General features: G+C 39.2%; 1 protein-coding gene across 1 annotated transcript in view; it reads left to right on the top strand.

The window, feature by feature from the left end:
* The window catches only part of LOC124555607 (zinc finger protein 85-like), an 84569-nt gene that overhangs the window by 38274 nt on the left and 23875 nt on the right, over window positions 1-22420 (top strand). Inside the window, exon 4 of the mRNA XM_047129577.1 lies at window positions 7428-7622. Coding sequence (XP_046985533.1) covers window positions 7428-7622 — 195 coding nt within the window. The remainder of the gene's footprint in view (window positions 1-7427; window positions 7623-22420) is intronic.

The following is a 22420-nucleotide window of genomic DNA, read 5'->3' as shown; positions in this document are numbered from 1 at the left end:
GCTAGAGTGCTAGCCAGACGTTTCCGGTATTACTTCATGGAGAAAGATATCGTAATTTCTTCTACCAAGCGTGTTAGGCAGAAGATACGGTCCAATGAAGTGGTCGTGAACAGTACTAGCCACACATTTATGGTAAATCTGTGGTCGTGGTGGAACATAAAAGTTACTATATGATTTTCCAACACTCAGGTATGACTATTGTGGCTGTCGAGTATTCCTCCCATCTTGAAGGCAGCCTTGTCAGTAAACAAAACACACGTTTGGAAGTCAGGGATGTTTATGTTAATAAACAACTGGCATCTGCATGCTAATGATTGGCATAATTCCATACATTGTTGAAAGTTGTCAGCTGATAGGTATTGTACCTTCTGATCCTGAATGGCTATATTCGTATCTCATGGGGGCATTCCACACATTGATGTTAAAGGTGTTTAGTTCCTTGATGTGCAAGTGCTGACATTGTCCTCAAGCTGAACAGTTCCCACACTATGAAGTCTATCAGTTACCCTTTTGGTGTAGTCTAAGGGACCCTGTCTTACAAAGATGATTATCAGGTCTCTGAAATGACACGATTTGGTAACATCCTTTCTGGAAATTGTTCTACATACAGGCGCTTTGCTGCACGACTGCAACATCGTGCCTCCCCATGAATGAAATGCAGGTCAGCTGACTCAGTTAATGTGCAGTCAGCCATCAAAAACATATAAACAGCAGTATAAACTTTCATGTAGATGCAATTTAACATAAACAGTGTTAGTCTAATTGTTTATCCAGGGAAGTGGACACTAGTAACAATAATAGAAGCTAACCCTTCCTAGCAGTAAGATGTAACTGTGTTGCAAATCACATTCCAGGGTCAGTGTGTTGCATATGAATTGGCCTAAACAGCTGTGAATGTTGGCCTAAGGAAAGGCCAGCATCAAACCCTTCATTGATGCCTAGTAGGGAAACGGTGTACCTGTGACAGTTGTGTCACATAACAAAAGTGTTTCTTTCTACCTGCTTTAATAGCCCTACAAATCTGTATATGTAGTATCTTACACAGTGTATATACACCATGTTTTAACTTTGTGTGTGATGTTGATGGGGAGAGTGTGGGATGATGTACTTCTCAGCATTGGTGCTAGTAGTGCCACCCCCGCTTATCTCATAGCTGTGACCATATCTACACTGGCAAACATTTGCTCTCCATTTCCACCATAATAATTTTATTACAATTTTTAGATATGTGTATCACCTTTTGTGATCCTATTTTATAGAAGTCACACATTACAGGTATTATCTAAGGTGGTTGTCTGAAGTGTAGCCTTGTATAGAAGTAAGAGGTGGCCAATATACACTTCACACAACAAGAGAATAGAAGTTTTTAAATGTAGTACTGAAGGAGAATTTTGAAGATTAAATGCATAGGTTGATAACTAATAGCAGATGCAGCACGGAACACTGAATTGCATGATCCTGAAGAGAAAGTCATATGGCAAGAAAAGATGTCCATGTTTGTATGTTGCTAAAATATCAATTAACTGGTGTTGGTCATATCTGTAGGATCGTGCCACAATGTGCGCGTGTATGTGTGTGTGTGTGTGTGTGGGGGGGGGGGGGGGGGGGGGATTAAACAATCATCCAGAGAAACAACTAAAGTGAGAGCATATGCCTCCTTTACTCCAGAGTGAAGCAGAAGTAAATGATTTGATAACTGAGACAGAATTTCTGTAGGTTGCCAACAAATTCTATTCCTGTATTCTTAAAAGAGTATTAGAAACATGCTTGCTTTTTTTTCCCCCAGTTTATTGCATATGTTTTGTCATCACATTTTCTTGTGACTTTGGAGGCTCAAATGTTGCCCAGTCATCAACTCATTCCCTTGCCTTGTCAGTTCCAGCCCTCCAATGGTCAGTAGCTTAAAAAATTATGCATGATCTTTAAGGGTTCTATAGGCAACTAGCAATCTTGTTTCTTATGGTCTTGTCACTAAATTAGTTCCGATTTGGTGAGAAGCAATGCAATGAAGTTGGGCAAATTCCCACAATGTTAACAACCTCTGCTAGCATCTATCTAACAGCATCAAACATCCAATTAAGACAGCTAGTTAACCTGGTAAAGAGAGATTCACAGCACATCTTCTTATATCCAGTTATTGCAGAATATGAAGTGAGTGTTATGAAGAGTGTCATAGCCCAAGGTCAGTAAGGCAGCTTAAATAACATGCCTGTGTTGTACGCGTTTTCTCAGTTCTTATCCTTGTTATTGCTGTATACTATTCAAAATTTATACTTAAGTGTTAGTATCCATTCTTGTGCATACCACTGTCCTTTTTTGACACTGTAGGAACTGCTTTTTTGAAGCAGTTGAGCAACTCGTCAGTCTAGTCCATTTCTCCATCAACAGTATGCCATTGCTGATATAGTCTATCATCTCTCCATGCACACCTCCAACTGATGGCTAATCCTTTCTAAGACTGTAGTCAAGATGATATTGGAGTTTATTGTTGAGCTGTTGTATTGCAGCTATTGTAGTGTAAGGTGTTTTAAACTCTACCAGTCACGAACTTCCAAATGTCCTTACGTGAACAACATTGAAGTTTATATAGTGTGAAACTTCGTTTAATTTAGGAAAGAGATTGAAATTGGAGGATGACAAGTCTGATGTGCATAGTGAATATAGTACTGTACAGAGATACAACTTCCTTCATTCATTTTTGCCTGCACTTTAAGTGTGTGCTCTAACATTGTCTTGTTGCGAAAATGTGTGACTTTGAAATCTCCATGAGTACCATTTGAAAACTTTAAGTGTGTGTCTGTAAGAAGTCAAATTTATTGGTCACCCTTTTTCCATAAAATCAATAATGATAACAAAATCTGCATTGGGCAGGATTGATGATGTAATTTTTCCATCTAATGGTTGGGTTTTAAATTGTTTTCTTTGGAAAGTTTCTGTGGTACTACTTCATAGACTGATGTTTTGTTTACTTTGTAATGATATCACAATAGCCAAATTTTTAAACATACTGTAAGCAGTTGCGCTAGTACTAACAAAGTAAATACTGCAAGAACAAAGATGTTTCAAATAAAATCATATCAGATACATAAATCTTGCATACATACAGGTTTTACTGCATGGTGCATTGTCTTAGTTGTGCTGTTGACCTAATTTCAATGTTTGTCTGTCTTAAGATACACTTGTCCTCAGGGAGCAACTGTAGGAATTGTTACAAAGGGCAGATAATGTGCAAGTATTATTAGCCACTAGTTTTATTCCATACTCAATAGGTGTTCAGAAATAACAGCTGCACAGGTTTCTCCATATGAGTCTGAATTTCTTTAATTTTGCTGCCTTGGTAATGTGTATTTAGAAAATTGAATTGTTAAAAGGTAAATGGCTCTGAGCACTATGGGACTCAACTGCTGAGGTCATTAGTCCCCTAGAACTTAGAACTAGTTAAACCGAACTAACCTAAGGACATCACAAACATCCATGCCCGAGGCAGGATTCGAACCTGCGACCGTAGCGGTCTTGCGGTTCCAGACTGCAGCGCCTTTAACCGCACGGCCACTTCGGCCGGCAATTGAATTGTTCTTTGTGTTTTCTCAGGTGGTGCGTTAACAAAAAGTTAAGAGCAAGTCTTCTTCTGAACCACAACATCTTTGATTTAGCATCTGCCTCAGAAGTCTCTTGAGTATATCTGTGACATTTTAGTGTCAGATAAACAAAGTGGTAACAATATGTGGCAATGCGAATATTTTAAGCAGTGCTCTCCAAATATGATTGAATTTTTCTAAGTATTTTCCAAGTGAATCCTAAATGTATTACTGCATTTGATTTTTGGAATGTTAGCAGCCAATCATTGCACCAAATGGTGATAATCTGCAAGGTTTTGTGTGTTCTACCCTTATCTCCCGAGTTCAGCTATAGCAAGATGCTCATACAGTGTGCTAAAGTAAAATATCATACTAATCTACATGGCACAATTCAAATGGCAGCTTTTGTAGTAACTTACTACTTCTTCTGTATTTTTACTTCACATAATAACTGTTGATTTGCTGGTTGGAAACACTCATATCTGCTAACTCATTGAACTTTTAATGGTTCTCAAAGTAGTTCTCTCTCTCAAATTACAACTTGTTAATTTGAGAATTTCTGCTGTATTACTGGACAAATTTTGTAGGATATTTTACTACACCTTTAAATGTCTTACTCTCACTCTAAAACTTTTAGAGTATCTTTAGCGCAAATTCATAATTTATGGTATTGTTTCCATTTTTACATTACACTGAGATGACAAAAGTCATGGGATAGTGATATGCACATATACAGATGGCAGTAGTATTTCATACACAAGGTACAAAAGGGCAGTGCATTGGCAGAGCTGTCATTTGCACTCTGGTGACTGATGTGAAAAGGTTTTCGATGTGATTATGGTCGCAAAGTGGGATTTAGCAGACTTTGAATGCGGAGTGGTAGTTCGAGCTAGATGCATGAGACATTCCATTTCAGAAATCGTTAGGAAATTCAATATTCTGAGATTCACAGTGTCAAGAATATGCTGAGAATACCAAATTTCAGGCATTACCTCTCACTGTGGACAATCCAGTGGCTGACGGCCTTCACTTAACAACGGAGAGCAGCAGTGTGTGTGTGTGTGTGTGTGTGTGTGTGTGTGTGTGTGTAGAGTTGTCAGTGTTAATAGATAAACAACAGTGCATGAAATAACCACATAAATCAGTGTGGGACATGTGAGGAAAACTACCACTAGAACAGTGCTGTAAGATTTGGCATTAATAGAATATGGCGGCAGATGACCAACACGAGTGCCTTTGCTAACAGTATGAAATTGCCTCCAGTCACTTTTTTGAAGTCATGACCATATCGGTTTGACCCTAGATAACTGTAAAACTGTGGCCTGGTCAGATGAGTTCCAATTTCAGTTGGTAAGAGCTGATGGTAGGGTTTGAGTGTGTCACAGATCCCAAGAAGCCATGAGCCCAAGTTGTCAACAAGACACTGTGCAAATTGGTGGGGGTTCCATAATGGTGTGGACTGTGTTTGCATAGAATGGACTGGGATCTCTGGTCCAACTGAATCGATCATTGGCTGGAAATGGTTATGGTCAGCTACTTGGAGACTATTTGCAGCCATTCTTGAACTTCATGTTCCTAAACAATGATGGAAGTTTATGGATGGCAATGTGCCATGTGACTGGGCCACAGTTGTTGATGATGGGTTTGGAGACCGAGTTTGAATTCGAGCAACTGATTTGGCCACCCTAATTGCCCGACATCAATTCCTTTGAACATTTATGGGACATAATCAAGAGGTCAGTTCATGCACAAAATCCTGCACCAGCAACATTTCTGCAGTCATAGACGGCTATAGAAGCAGCATGGCTCAATATTTCAGCAGGGGCTTCCAACGACTTGTTGAGTCCTTACCATACAGAGTTACTGCATTATGCTGGGCAAAAGGAGGTCTGACATGATATTAGGTGGTATCCCATTACTTTTGTCAGCTCAATGTACGTAAAATCTGAAGCAGAACTGTTTCTACAGGACAGATCTGTATTCATTTTTCTTTATTAATAAATTAAATACTGAAATGAGAAATTTTTGAGTGGTGTTATTTTATTTCCAGCTGCAGCTGAACAGTGATAAGTCTCTTGAAATGTTAATCCTGTACTAGGATGTAAAATTAGTAAATGATCATAATTACACTGGACAACAAATTTGAAGTGAAAGTGTGTAAATTGCATGGTTTTGAGTTAGTTATGTTTATTTCAGTAGAAAATGATACAAAATCATCATCTTCATAAATATTTAGCTCTAGTTTTTTTTTTTTTTTTTTTAAGTAATCTGCATTTTTGTATAAATAACTCACTCTCTAAATATGCATTCATGTTTCAAGATTCGGCGTAAGAAATTTTAAGTGAATAATTACTTGACTTATGTTAAGTGTTATGCATTGATAAATTTCAGTGACATTCTGGTAGTATAAAAGTAAAATATTAAGAAAAAATGAAGGTAATGTTACATGAATGAAAATACTTTGTAAGTCTACTTTGTACCAGTACTATGTAAAGCACAAAAGAAAATATACAAATTAACTGGTCGCAAATATAGATAATGGATTACAAATGTTAAATGTCCATATTTACAGTACATACAATTGCATATTTTATTCAGAGATAAATTCAGAAGATGACCGTTTTCGCTTGGCTTGACGTTTATCCACATACTCGGGAACTTCCCTTATGACAGTCCAGCAGCAGCAGCAGTAGTAGTAGTAGTAGTAGTAGTAGTAGGGCTCCACTTTCCGGCATACCTCTTGTCAAATGTGGCAATATCGTGATGAAATCGCACCCCATGTTCATCACTTACTGCACCACAATCTGTGGAGAAGAAGTCAGGATGACTATGTAAGAAAGGCATTTTCAGTGACATGCTGCTACCGAGTTTTTTGTAAGATGACAACATGTTATCTACAATCTCCTTGTAATTGATTGCTTGTTTGTTCCCTAAGGACTGTAAACAGGCTGTCTTAAAACATTCCCAGGCATGCTTCTCATCACCTTGTACGATTCCATCAAAAGTATGGTCTCTAAAAAGCTCTCGAATCTGTGAGCCTACAAAATGTTGCACACAAGTAAGACCAGGGACAATAATATAATCCATTGTTACTAGTTATTATGACTTTCACAAACCATTGTAATATTTGATTTTAAACTTAACATAAAAATCTGTATATAATTATCTCACCATAATAAAACAGTGTAAAATGGAAACTAGAGCTAATTTTGAATTGGCTTTGTGATATTCACTATCAGCACATTAGAATTGATAGGAATGGGCTATTTTCATTGTTGCTCAGTGTTTGTCATTCCAGTAGTGTACCTAAAAGTTGATCCTGCTGAATACTTGTTCAGAGAAATATGAACTGCAAAAGTGTGAAATATGCTGGGATGGTAACAGATGCTACCCATCCTGCATGTGATAGCAGATTCATTAGATTTTGGGAAGCAACTTTCTTCTAACATCTAAATAAGAATTGGTGGATTGATTCCATCTTTTCTTTCCACACAGGTTTTTCTGCTTCTTGGTGATTCGTCGAAGTGTTCATGCCCATCTGCCTGTTCTGTAATGCTAGTTCCAGAGGGAATTTTCCGTAGGTCAGTTGTTAGATTGTGAAATTGTTGTTTAGGAGGTACCCTCTAAGATTAAATAAAGGAAAAACAACAAAGCCTATGAACACACTTTTATATCTTAAATTGTTTTGGGAGTTGATAATTGTTTAACAACAAGCTGTCTGCATCATATCTTCACAAGGTTGTTATTTTTACAACGGAATTTTTTATTTAATGTATTCTTGATTTGTGTGTATGAACCTTATAAGCGTATGAATGGTGTACTGAATGAAATTGGACATTCTGTTAACAGATGCAACCAGGTAATCCAGTGGCAACTGTTGTGGAAGCTGCAGCAACTGAAGCTCGTTACTCATATGAAACATGCACAAACAGTCCCCGAAATAATGAGAATCCTGCGCCTAATTCAGAAGTAGGTGTTTCTCAACAAGTTTCAAAAGTCGAAGATGGCAGTACTCAATGCAGCGAAACAGACTTCAACAACAAGGTATCTAATAAATAACACTGCATTTACAATTTTACTAACTTCCTGCATTTTATTGGGCTATTCCGTATATGCTTTTGAGGATGTTTTTTACATTTGCTGCAAAATAATGCAACCAATGAGGAATTTTGTTTTGAGAGCTATCTTTTCATCAGCAGTTGATTCAAAACAAAAGCCTAAGCAAAGTTTTGATAATGAAAGTAAATCATAGCTAGAATCTTAATATCTCTATAAGGGTAAAAATTATCATAGCTAAGTCGTGTACAGTTACAGCCAATCAATCATCACCAATTCACCATGGTATACTGAAAGTATGGCTATGTAAGGGTACATAACTGCTTACTGAATAGAGCGAGCATTGAGCAACAGACAAGTGTTTTGAAAAAGACTGATTACCAGTAGAGCTCTGAGAAAAAGTCCTTTTGTTAAAGATTTTGTGAAAAGTGATCTGTTAATTAATTGCATATATTCATATAACAGTCTTTTACATACAGTGTTAATGAACAAATTTTGTGTGGTCTGTGGGCAGAGATTTTATACTGAAAACAGCTTTCGCCTTAACCTGATTTTCTTGAAAAGAGTAAGTACAAAGTTGATAAATGTGAGATGATGTATTTGACCGACATTATGTGTATATCGTGACATTAAATGATTACTAGCCAGTGACAAAAACTGCTTGAAACCAAATGTGATCATAAAAATTCTTTTCATTGGCAACTAGTAGTAATATTTACTTTAATCTTCTCATTGAGTTGCAATACACTATAGTCTACAGAATTTATAGAATTGTGTGCTATGCTTATTTGTCCAGGAAAGAGGTAAAGTTGTGTGAAAAATAATTCAAATAGTAGCGAGAAAGAATTCCCCACAAGAAATATGACTACCTCACTGCCTCATTGGCTGTTTTTCATACTTAACTACCTTTCTCAGACATAAGATTTGGTCCATTTGTTTATAGTTTTTACTTACTTTTATCATTCATTGCTGTTTCATTTTCCTGTTTGATTTATTTTTTAACATATTCAGATTAATCAAGATTACAAACTTCTATTGATGTAAGGGATCTCCCCAGGAAGTTAACATTACACGTATTCTAAATGTATACCATTTATTAATTGTCTATGTTTTGATAATACAAGGAAAAATAAAATAAACAAAAATGGTTACTGTCGGATCTGAGACAGAGCTGTCCTTTTTATTTTTTTTAACACAGCTGATTTCACCTCCATAGTGACGTGAGAATGTTACTATGTCTCTTGCTTCCAAACATATTATCTGCCCACTGTTCTCTCATTGGCTCTGTAGAACCATCTGCTGACACACCCGTAATCATTCCCATCATATCTCACAGTGAGCGTTGACAGTGTTGCTGTACAAAATGTGCAAATATGCCTCTGGCCCCCATCTACACTTTTAGTGTCTCCTGCAGACATGTATGCTGTTGTTGAGTATTCGTCCAATTTTAATGTCAGTTTAGTTCCAGTTGCAAATGGATTCAGCCAAACTGCAGTTTAAACATGTTAGATGTTCGTGAAAATACAATGTATGTAGTATACATTCCCACGATTGGCTGCACAACAAAATTTCTGGCTGCTCAGCACTCCACTCCCTGCACTCATAGTTCTAAGCCAAGCTGGTTCACTGTCCCACCTCTAACTTTCTGAGCAACACTGAAATCTGCACAGCAATGTCTTCTGGGGTGCAGGTCATACATGCAAACAGCAACTAATACACAAATAAAAGATCGAAATCACTATTCAGTCTGATTATCGATATTTTGCTTGTCCCTCGATGTAGTGACATCTCCACAACAGGTCTTTCTGCTGTAATTTATTCTCATGACAGCAGTTACAGTCAGTTTAATATGATTTATTTCATTTGTTAGACATTTCGTACTGGATCTTTTTTTTTTCCTCTCTTTTTAACTGAATGTCCTCATCTTGTTCTAAAGCTAATTAAAAGCTGATAACAATTTTCTTCAGTATTCTAATGTGTACAATGACTGACTTTCTCATTTGCAACTCACTTGGTAAATCATTAATTTCTCATCACCAAATAAAATATTGACCAGGGCTCATAATCAAGTATCATTTTTTAAGGACAAGATTTTCTTCTTCGAATGTTACCTTTACTTAAAAAGCAGCATAAATGTATGTATACAGAATCCGTAAATGTATAAAAACATTTATTGCAATCCCATTAAAATACAACAAAAGTTTGTAAGTTGATATAATTTAATGTTATTTCCTCCTGTGTTTCACAGAATTGTCATTTTTTAAGCAGAGCATTATATATAAATGTTGGTATTTAAAACAGCTTCCAGTCGTCTCAGAATGGATAAACACAGGTCCTGTAAGGTTTTCAAGGGACTCTTGTAACATTCTTTCTGTAGAATACTGGAAAGTTGGGTTAACAGTTATGGATGTAGATAGTGATCGGGCACCCCTCTCTCCAAAGTAAACCACCAAGGCTCAAAAACAGCGAGATATGGTGACAATGGTGGCTGGGAGAGATGCAGCAGTACATTCCAGTGGTCATAAAACCAGTCCTGGAAAATGCGAGCTGCCTGAAGAAGGCCCCTGTCACCTTATAATGCAGCATAACCATTGGAGAATGAACATGGAATACTATGATATGCCTCTCAAATCACCACCAACCCGCTGCCCTCCCCCCCCCCCCCCCCCCCCCCCCTTCAAAAAAAAAGTTTCACTCTTGGGATGTAAACTCACCCAGAAGTTTGAAACAAGGCTCATCAGACCAAATGGCATTCTTCCATAGTCAAAGTTTTTATGGTTTCACCACCACATTTTCCTGTTGAGGGTATTTGCATCACTGATGAGTAGTTTTGAAGTTCCAGCTCACCCTGCAGTTCCCTGCTTCTGGAGCTCCCCACATGTTGTTTTGGTGCTAACAGTGTTCAGGAGTATGACATTCAGTTCTGCAGGGACTTCTGCAGCTGTTCTCTTTATTTTTTGTCACAATTGTCTTCAGTGATCATCTGTCATGATTACCCAATACACACTTTCAGCCACATCATGACCTAGTGGATGATGACAAGTTGCTAAGTGATAAATAGATGAACGTGGACAATGAAACTTTAATTCAATGGTATTCTTCGTCAGATAATTTTTGAGTGTTGCGTAATAGCTGGCATTATCATGGTGAAGACCAGTGTGACTTTTCACCATTGTTTTCCTGATTTTGTCAACAAGTTCTGGTAAACAAATTGTTGTATGCCATTGGCATTAACTGTTCTTCAGTTCTCTAAAGGGTGTCCAGCATAATAAAAGAAACAAGCAATGATTTTCTTGGAAGTGTTTTGTAAGTAACCACTTTTGTTGGTTTTGGTTCACATTGGAACACCCAAACAGTTGAGTGCAGCTTAGTTTCTAGATCACACGAATTTATCCAAATTTTGCCTACCATTATGGTGACGCTTCTTGATTACACATTACTTAAGCTGAATTTTTCTAACATCTCCTCGCTCCAATTGATACAAGCTTGTTTTTGAGCTCCAGTCAAATTGTGTGGAATTCATTGAGAACACACCATTTTCATAGTTAATGCAGCATTCAGTATGCTTTTATCTAGCAGTAAGTTATATGCTTGTCCTCTTTAATCATGTTCTGCACAATATTGTGTTTCATTTTTTATGAACAGTCCCCAAGATATATTAATAATGGAATTGTGGCTGTGACAGAATTCTAGAAACAAATTGTAAACAGTCTTTTCTGAAAGTGATTGATGCCTAATGTTTAAGAAAGCTATTTGATGCATTGTTGTTGGGTTATATCCTTACAAAAAATCACAAAAACAAATCCATGTAGAATATTGCATTTTTTGATGGCCCTGTTTCTTTAAACACTCACTGTAAATGAATTTCTTGGCCAGTTTCTCAGGTTCATTATGTTAACAGTAATAAATACCAAATTTTAGAACAATAATAAAGTCACATCGTAATAGTGTCTCCTAACAATTTTTTGTAAAAATCTTAAAATGTGACACTTGTACAAAGGATCAGTTTTTGATAGTGGGGATGGAATAGTGTGTGCTCTGCTTAGTGAGAGCAGTTGAGAATGCCTTTGATGAGGAAATAGTGGCTCTGGTTTGGGAAATGTGTACATTAATGATCAGGAGAGTAGTGTGCTAAGTGCATGTCCCTTTATACTGACATCCAGTGACATTGTCACTGAGAGACTGACAAAAGAAGGTGCTAGGCAGTGAGTGATACACTCGGCATGATGGCACCGTTACATGTGTTTCTTCATTGCTATCAGATTTTTCTTAAATAAAGATAATGTTTGTTGTTTAAGAACTGCCATTCCGTTCTTTTTTCATGTGGAAGATTATTCAATAGTATGGAGGGTAATATTGTAGTATATACATCAGCTGAGGAGCAAAAGATTATGTACTACTGTTAGCCAAACTAGCATTTGCCTGTGTATCATTATCATTTTGAATTTTGAAAAGTGATCAAAGGTGAAACAAAATTCCTTATGTGAAAAATGTTTATATGAACAAACCATGGATATGGGTCACTAAAACAAAAATTATTGATTGTAACATGTACAGTAAGTTTCAATCATGGAAGATACGACGAAGTTGTAAACTCAAAAATCACGTGAATATGAGTGGTGAAGCATTAATTTGGTGTTTTTCTTAATCAAATAATCAGTTTTTGATGTGCAGTGTAACAGCTGGCACTATCATGTTGAAGAATAATGTTATGCTTCTTAGTGTGACTTTTAGTACTGCTGTGTCAAGGTTTGGAATCTACCTAGCGAGGTGTGTGCACTCTTGTGTTGCGACCATCCCATGTCCGAATCTGTAAAATGGTTGTGTGACAGGTCCAGTGTAGCCTATCCAGTGCCATATTCTAAACTGAAGATTACATAGATACACGCTTCATTCATGATCTGACAGAGGGTGATATTGAAGAAATATTTTGTTAAAACAGTGCACAGATATGGGCCTTTCTAATATCATTTCTTACTGTTGACATGCTTTAATGAGAAACAGTATCCTACGCACTATGCATCTGTACCGTCCCTGTCTCGTGCTGATCGGTGACTTATACATTTGTTAGTGTGAACATACACTAATAAGTTCAGTGACATGACTTTCCGCACAAATTTAGCTCATTAGGCATATTTACGTTGTTTGGCATCCATTATTATTATTATTATTATTATCATTATTATTATTATCATTATCATTATCATCATCATCATCATCTTTTATCTGTGAATCGTTTCATTTGTGTACATACAACTAGGGTACCTGTTGATTAATGAATATTCTGTTTATTTGTAAGCGTGCTGAAACTGGAAAATGTCAGTGTATGCTTTATATGGCACAACAAGCAGTACTGAAATGTTTCCTAGTGGTATGCCTCAACATTTTTTTTTTTTTTTAAGTTTTATTACCATGTATACTTTTTTTGTAGTAAATATTCCTTCAATAAAATCTGTAACTTGAACTGTTTGATAGGCTTAAGGATGTCCTGGTCTACATTCCAGAGAGCAACTGAAGCACTCAGTCTCAACTGATTTCAAAAACATGTTTAACTTAAAAATTAAGAAAATGGTAGACAGCTGATGTTCCCTCCTAAGACACTCAACAGAATACACTAGCCCATTTGCTAATTTGGACAAAAGAACATGAATTCTGCAGTTATGTGTCAGCTGGTGTGGAGACAATGGTCTCGTGTATCAAACAGATCCCAAACACAACTATCAGAATGACAGATCAACTGCTCCTAACCGACATTCACAGCTAACAAATGCTGACTTTTGTGGCCCATCAGAGTTGGCTGCCGGCCAAAAGACTAGGCCCAAATGGCAGTCCTCTGACGTTAATGCAGCAGTTTGTGATAGTCTGGGGCACTCAGCTTGTGGTGCAACAAATGAAAAAAGCCCCATGGCTGGCACTTGTCAACATTGCAGCAAACTGCACCCATTAACTGGTGACACCCAGTTGAAAACTAGACAGTGTATCGCCGCGCTACAAGGCAGTACAGACTTCTCCATTTGGATCTTGAATGTGCACACAAAATGCCCCACCTCTGAGTTAGAAGTTGGGGTGAGATTCAGCAACTGGGATACAAGTCGCTGACTGTTATTAGTTACGAGGGTACAGGGGGAACCCTCAATAGGAAAAGTTAGTGACAACACACACATAGTTGCTGTCAATGTCACGGAAGGCAATTTGGCAAAACACTTGATTTTGGGCAGCCCATCCGCTACCAACAACAACGTGCTTCCCAAAAAAGGTCCTACAAAGTTGATGTGCCCCAGTAGATGTGGTGTAGTGGCAAAACCTTTATTCAAGGTATACCACATTGCAACACATGCAGTAGCTGGAGTATGCAAGGACACAACACCAGGGGGACAACCACTTGACAACTTGGCCTCTCTCTCAACAATATTGAGTTGGCCATATAGCAGGAAAAACGTATGCCACACTGAACCCGCTCCTCAAGGTGCACAGCGAGGCCACCTTGTCTGGACTGCTGAAACGACATTCCATAAATGTGGGTCGGCGTCTGTGGCAGCCATGGCCTCCTGCACCGTCAAAGGAAAATCCAGCAGTGTCTGCTGCAAGGTATCGTCCAATGCAAAAATGAGAGCCTCCTTTCAATAGAACTCCAGATTGGGTCCCACTGGTCGCCATGGTAGTGCACCTGCATTAGCTTGATCGCGGTGGACCAGTAACAAATGTCATAGCAATAAGTACTGAGAAAGAGTGCCGACCTATGCAGTCGGTAGGGAATCATATCTGGTGGCTTATAAGGAGCGCCAAATAATGCAATCAGTGGCTTGTAGTCAATGATGAGTAGGAACTGCGCTCCTTGCAGAAAAACAATTATACTTTTTAATGCCATAAATGATAGCCAGTGCCCTCTTTTCCACCTTTGAATAGTTATGATGTGTCGTTGAAAGTGTCTTTGATCCCTAAGTGATGGGCTATTCGGTGCCATCTGGGTTCCAATTTGACTAGACCACACCTATGCCATACTGGAACACAGAGTTCATAGTTTACCTCGTATAAAAGAAACTGGACAGGGAGCAGAGCACAAACACTGCTTGAAGGACTGAAAAGCCTGTTGACAGTCCACAGCCATGTGAATTTGATGACCTTTTGGGGAAGCCAGCTAAGAGGTTGGGAATGAACTTAACATAATAGGAAATTTTGCCCAAAAAGGACTGAAGCTCCTTCAGGTTCTTGGGAGCTGGCAGTGTGATGGTGGCCTTCATGTGCTCGCCCGTAGAATGAGGCCACCTTTGCCAATCACATGTCCCAAATAATGCACCTTTGGGGAAAAAGAATTACATATTTGCAATTTGCAATGAAGGTCATTCTGCAGGATGCAATGGAAAACCACCTGCAGATTTCGGAAATGCTCCTCTCGTGTTGATCCCATGACCCAGATGTCATCAAGGTAGTTGACACAACAGAGAATGTTCTTAATCAAATGCTGAAAATATTTTTGATAAATTCCTGGGGCAGACAAAATTCCAGATGGCAAGCGATTAAACTGATAAAGCCCAAGAGGGGTTTAGAGCACAAAGAAATGCTGAGAAGCAACATCCAAGAGTAACTGCAGGTAGTTGTGTATGTCGATGTGGGAAAAATACTGGCTCCATATCAGCATTGCTAATAGTTCCTTCGGTCACAAAATGGGATATGAATAATTGATAAATCGTGGGTTGACTATTTAAAATTGTTGCAAAGCCACATGGCACCATTTGGCTTTTGGATCATAACCAAAAGGGTGGCTCACTGACTAGATGAAATAGGGGAGATAACTCTTGAGTTCCTGCCTATAATGCAACTAGATCTTGAACTTCTCACACACGGTGAAGGGAATGGGGTGGGAGTGACAAAATTTAGGTACTGCTGACAACTTAAAGGAGATAAGGGCCTTGAAATTTTTTGCTAGATGCAAGGTATTCTCAAAAAGCTGGTTTTATGACCATTGTAAAGAGCCCATATCTTGACAGGTGGCCAATTGGGGCACCAAATGGAGTCTGTCAATGATTTGCAATTCAAAAACAGAAAAGGCATCTAACCCAAAAATATTCTGCACCAACAGTGAATTAACCACTAACAGTGTAAGTTGCCATCTCACATTCTTATAATGTGTTGAGATGGAGAATTGCCTCCACTTTGGAATTTACTGTTTGCTATAAGAAAAAAACTTGACATAGCAGCCATTGTAACACAAGGCAGCCCAAGAGCCTATACATGTATTAAGTTAATTAGACCAACCATTGCCCCTGTGCCACACCGAACCCAGGGTTATTGTGTGGTTCGGCCCCCTGTGGACCCCCCAGGGAATGTCACACACCAGACGAGTGTAACCCCTATGTTTGCGTGGTAGAGCAATGGTGGTGTACGCGTATGTGGAGAACTTGTTTGCGCAGCAATCATTGACATAGTGTAGCTGAGGTGGAATAAGGGGAACCAGCCCACATTCGCCGAGGCAGATGGAAAACCGCCTAAAAACCATCCACAAACTGGCCGACTCACCAGACCTCGACACAAATCCGCCAGGCGGATTCGTGCCGGGGACCGGTGCTCCTTCCCACTCGGAAAGCCGTGCATTAGACCGCACGGCCAACCTGGTGGGCAAGGATGACCTTACTGAGAACCCAAAAAAATTATTTTCAGCGGTCAAAATGCTTCAACTTATTTGTATTCGCTGAGCTCCATGTGAGGAAAGGTATGCAGTAGTGTGATGTCACTGCACTTTAATCATCAATGTCATCAACATAAAGTGGCTCAGGGAAAGACAAACATGTCTGGCTAACTCTGTGGGGCACTGGCAGCTGTGCACCACGCATATAATAGAGGGTGTACATAAAGTCCAGGAACACTTTCAATTACTTATTACACAAGAACTAAACATTGTACAGATGTCATATATTTTTATCTGCCCAGTGTCACATTGCCACAAAACCACCCAGATGGCAGAAATGTAACTTCTCTATCCAGCAGTGGCTTGACTCCAGAAGCCAGGGAGCTGGACCCTAGAAGGGGAAAGCAAACTCTACACGTGGGTCAGTCTGTGGGTAGCAGATAGTCCAGACGTCGTGTAGAGACAGACGTGGAGAAAAGTACAAAATGCGAACAGTGTGAATGACTGAACACCTAGCACGCAGAACAAAGAACATGGCACAGTGCGAAAGCAGAATGCAAAATGGTCAATGTTAGCACAATAACTGATGAGCCTGGCCTTTTGCCGCAGGTAAGTAAACAAGTGAGTCAGCAGTTCTGCCCTTACTATGCTCCATGCATACTGCTCGTGATAACTTGCCGCACTACTTTGTCATGAGACCCCTGCAGCTTATCTGCATCCATATTGATGTTCGCTGGTGGCAATACTAAAGTCAATAATGAAAACCATATGGTACTTTTTTGTATCAACATGACATTTGTCATATGGAACAACCTGTAGTATGAAGCATCGTGTTTCCTTTACCGTGCGGTGAGCAAATGGGACACACACAATTTTTTACCATCATATTATTTTGAAAAAAGGTCAACTTCTTTATCTGATATGAAACCATTGTACATATTTACTACATTTTCAAGAAAAAAATGGAAGAGCATACAGTAAAGAATGCAAAGGTCTCTCTGTGTAATTATTACGTCAAGAGTTGCATTTTCCTCTTTATCCTAAATAACAAAACAGTCTTTTATTTTGAGACCTCTTAACTAAACCTAGCTAATATCTTCATTGATTGTCATTGAAATAGTTTTCTTTTGTCCAGAACACAGTTTTATTCATAATATTATTAAGCTTTTCATCATTTACTTGTGACTGTTTTTTTCTGTTGTTCCGTGATTGTTGTTGTGTGTAGCAACTCACCTTTATTCATTAATAGTACAAGGATATGGAAGAACTATGTTAGTGACATCGATGTGTTCTTGCTAAATTAAAATATATGTGAGAGGACTGTTGAATGGTCTGATATTGGAAAGGAAACTACTATTAAGTATGAAATTTAAAGTTTAGCTATTGATGCACTTAGCACAAGTGAAGATCATTGGAAGGGCAGTCGGGCTTGGTGGTCTAGTGCTAAAGTTTTTCAGTCTGGCCTTACACCAGCCTTCACTTCTCAGTGATGTGGGAATGTGGAACTCCTAGCCAAACATCCCATACAAATTTATTTTACTTTATTGGAGAGCCAGTGGACATCTTAACTCTGCTGATTACTCTCTTCACTATTTAAGCAATGAAGCTGTCAGCTCACAAGAGTAGGCTTTGCAATTTTGGGAGAAATAATTTACACTAAAAAACTGCCACAGTGCCAGGGATTCCTTAATGGCTATTTGCGTTGAAGGGAAGCCATGTACTGTATTTACCCGAGTATAAGAAAACACTGAATATAAGATGACACCCTCTCTCCTCCTCTCCTCCCCCCCCCCTTTTTTCCATTTTTTAAGAAGCTCATTGAGAAAAATTTATTTTTTTAACATATTCTGACTAATCAAAACTACAAACTTTTATTGATTTAAGGTATCTGCCTAATAAGTTAACAATGCATCTAACATAAACTTGTGGCATTTATTCAATGTCTACTTTTTGATAGTACAAGGAGAAGTAAAATAAACAAAAAGAAATGGTTTACAGTAATTTTTATCATAGCTGCATTCTCTTTGTTTGCTATTGTCTTTGGTATCATCATTTTTAACCATCATTGTCATCATCCTAACAGGAAATTGGTGAATCTTATAACTTCATTATCACAAATATTTGGCTATTTCTTCTGAATGTGTTGTGATTTCTGAGATTGTGGTTACAGTGGGACCAAAAAACCACCACTTTTTTCTCAGCACATAATATTTTTACTTCTGTTCGGTGTGAGAATGGTACAATATCTCTTGCTGTCAAACATGTTGTCTGCCCAGCGCACTGTCATTGGCTATGCAGAACTAGCAGCTGACACATCTTCTATCATTCCCTCATACCTCATATCCTCATACCTCAGTAGCCAAAGCTTCAGTTACAAATTTAAGACAACCTCTGTATTAATCAGTTAAACAACATAAAAAGTTGTCCTCAGCAGCAATAGTTTAAACTGCAAATATAAAACAACTCTATATTTTTCAGATGACAAATTTTGGAAAAGACCTCGTCTTATCATGGGGTAAATATGGTAATTACCCAAGTACGTACTCCAATATCCACTGAAGCTGGAAAGCTACAACAGTCTTCAACCTGACACCCTGTGTAGGTGGAACTGATGTTCAGGGAAGGCACTTCCCGTAATGCTCCAAAAGTTCTCAATTGGGAAGAGATGCAAGGGTTTTGACAAGTATGAAGACAGGCAGTAGAAATTCTCGCTGTCTGCGAGTGGGCATTATCATGCTGAAATGTAAGTTCAGGGTGGCTTGCCATCAAGGGCAACAAAATGAGGCATAGAATATTGTTGACATGCCACTGTACTGTAAGGGTGCCATGGACGACAATGAAGAGAGTCCCGCTGCGCAATGGTACCCCTTACCGTCACTCCTGGTTGTCGGGGCATATGGTGGGCAACAGTCAGGTTGGTATCCCACTGCTGTCCCGGACGTCTCTAGAGACTCCAGGCAATCAGATTCTTGGGAGATGTGTCTGGAGACCCTGCTCTCCCTGCCCCCCCCCCCTCCCCGCCCACTCCTCCCTTGGACAGTGGTGCGATACCAATCTGGCTCACCCGTCGTATGACCTAACAGCCAGGAGTGATGGTGTGGGGTACCATTGCATGTCATAAGAGGACCCCTTTGGTTGTTATCCATGGCACTCTGGCATCCTTACAGCACAGTGGTGTGTCAACAATATTCTATGGCCCCTTTTGTTGCCCTTCATGGCAAGCCATCCTGGGCTTACATTCCAGCAAGATAATGCCTGCCCGCACACAGCAAGAGTCTCTCCTGCTTATCTTCGTGCTCACCAAACACCATCTTGGCCACCAAGGTTGTCGAATATTTCCTCAGTTGAAAACATTTGAAGCGTTGTTTCAAGAGACCTCCAATCAGCTCAGGATTTTGACAGCCTAACACACCAGTTAGACAGAATTTGACACAACATCCCTCAGGAGGACATCCACAACTCTATCAGTCAATGCCAAGCTAAACAACTGCTTGCGTAAGGACCAGAGGTGGAACAATGTGTTACTGACGTGCTCAATTTGAGAAGTAAATCATCCAATTTTTCTGAAATTGTAATCATTTGTTTGTCTATACATGTACAGCAATCTACCAATTTCAATTCCATTTTGATAACTCCTTCATGGTGTTGCTTTTTTTTTTTTTTTATGGGTTTATTTCTCAGCATTGTCACCACCCTACTGATGAACGCATTTCTCCCAACAAGAGACCAGTTTGCTGATACCATCGCTGTAGAATGTTTGACTTTGTTGATGGGAGCCATAACCTAACCTCTGCTTGCACCATGTCATCACTATCAAAGTGAAGCCCTGAAAGGTGTTCTTTAAGTTTTGGAAACAGATGAAAATCTGACAGAGTGAAGACATGATGTATGGAGATGGAGGGTGATCAGTGACAGTGACCTGATACATCGCATTGTTGCAGATCTCACAGTGCTCATGTGTAGTCTAGCATTGTCAAGCTGAAGGAGACTGTGCACTACATGTGGATGAATTCTTTGAATTTGAAACTCGATCACAGCATGCTGTTTCTCACATTCTGACATAGTTACAAGCTACAATCTGGTGCCCTCTAGTGGCAGAGGGCTGTAAGTATGCAGACATGAAGAATAAAGATGTACAACGTTACTGACATTTGTTTTATTTTTAAAAGAGTTTTCACATAAAAATTTGGAGGCATTATTTTTCAACACACCCTTATATATTTTAAAGAAAGGGTTATGAGCGGTGATTGATGAGACAGACATAAATTTGAAAATTGGATAAAATCATATAAATAATTTTGCATTATTATGACACTATTACAAGATGAGAGAGACTTTGAACATCTTATTGAGTATAAAGTTACTGTATTAAAAAAAATACTCACAAAGTGGAGGAGAGCACCCACAATTAAAGATAAAGGAAGTCTGGAAGCTTTTGAAGCCAGTGGCTCCTTCATGCAGAAGGGTTAGAGGGGAAGGAAGAGGGATGAAAGAAAAGGACTGGTGAGGTTTAGGAAATTGGGAGAGTTTGGAAAAGTTGCCCAGAACCCCAGGTCAGGGAAGACTTCTGGACAGGATGAGAGTACAAGGTTGAGTATAAAGGAAGAAAGAGTGTCTGAAGCTGAGTGTGTTGAAAATGAAGCTCATAGGCATGGAAGCTGATAGAAATTAATTGAAGAATGAGTGGAAAGGAAATTCAAATTAAGTCACTGTTTTTCTCTTTCTCAGTTTTATGACATATTGCAATGGAGGCGCCTCCAGGGAGGGGGGTGGGTTCAGGTTTTTCCCTGTTAAAAATACACTTTTGGTGGTGAAAATAATTTTTTTTTGTGTGAAGTGGCGCTGTACTTTCCATCAGACCTATAAAACTACTGTTTGAATAGTAAAGGTTTTATACACATGTGTAGAACTTCCTGGCATTTTAGGAGATGAAACCTAGCAAAAATCAGCATGTTTTGGGAAGATCTGTGATGCACGACAACATATACATCCCAGATTTTCATATTACGAAAGTATAAATACGAATTCCACCAAATACAGCATGGTAGCTTCCAAAGCTCTGAAATGGAGATTGTGTTGCACAATGCATTTTCACCAACCAGTCATAGCTCATTGCGGGTAGTCTCACCAGCAATTGACAGCAGATATTCAGAACATAGGATGGGTGATGTAATCAGCCAGTAGCAAAATCTCACAAATTCGAATAGTTAATGGTCTAAATTAATATACATATGGTATAGTTAGAAGAAAAGCTAAAATTTTACATGTACCATAGGTCATCAAAAAATTATTGCTGTTTTTTTTCCCCTCTCTAGAGGTCTGCGCGGATAAGAAAAGTGCAATCCGCATCCGCATTGCATCCGCAAGGTCCTAATCCGCAACCACATCCGCATGGTCCTAATCCGCAACCACATCCGCATCCGCAGCAATTAATCTGCATCCGCAAGTTCCTTATCCGCATCCGCATATATTTAAGTTTTGAATGAGTAATTAATAGTAATAGACAGTAGTTATTGGAATTATGGTATGTAATGACATAGTTATTGTTAGGGTGCCATTTCTGCGACAACTTAACTACTCTTGACTTCTTAAATCACAGGAAATGCTCTATACCTAATCTAAAGCAGACCATTCCAAACAGGAAAGCATTGGCGCTCCGGAGCACACACACAAGCGGCTCAGATCTCGTGAGATTGGAAATGCTATTTAAAAAAATAAAATTCAGTGTAATACACTCCTGGAAATGGAAAAAAGAACACATTGACACCGGTGTGTCAGACCCACCATACTTGCTCCGGACACTGCGAGAGGGCTGTACAAGCAATGATCACACGCACGGCACAGCGGACACACCAGGAACCGCGGTGTTGGCCGTCGAATGGCGCTAGCTGCGCAGCATTTGTGCACCGCCGCCGTCAGTGTCAGTCAGTTTGCCGTGGCATACGGAGCTCCATCGCAGTCTTTAACACTGGTAGCATGCCGCGACAGCGTGGACGTGAACCGTATGTGCAGTTGACGGACTTTGAGCGAGGGCGTATAGTGGGCATGCGGGAGGCCGGGTGGACGTACCACCGAATTGCTCAACACGTGGGGCGTGAGGTCTCCACAGTGCATCGATGTTGTCGTCAGTGGTCGGCGGAAGGTGCACGTGCCCGTCGAC

This window comes from Schistocerca americana, chromosome X, assembly GCF_021461395.2.
Source record: "Schistocerca americana isolate TAMUIC-IGC-003095 chromosome X, iqSchAmer2.1, whole genome shotgun sequence".
NCBI lineage: Eukaryota > Metazoa > Arthropoda > Insecta > Orthoptera > Acrididae > Schistocerca > Schistocerca americana.
Note: the sequence above shows the minus strand (reverse complement) of the source record. Positions and strands in the feature narration are given on the sequence as shown.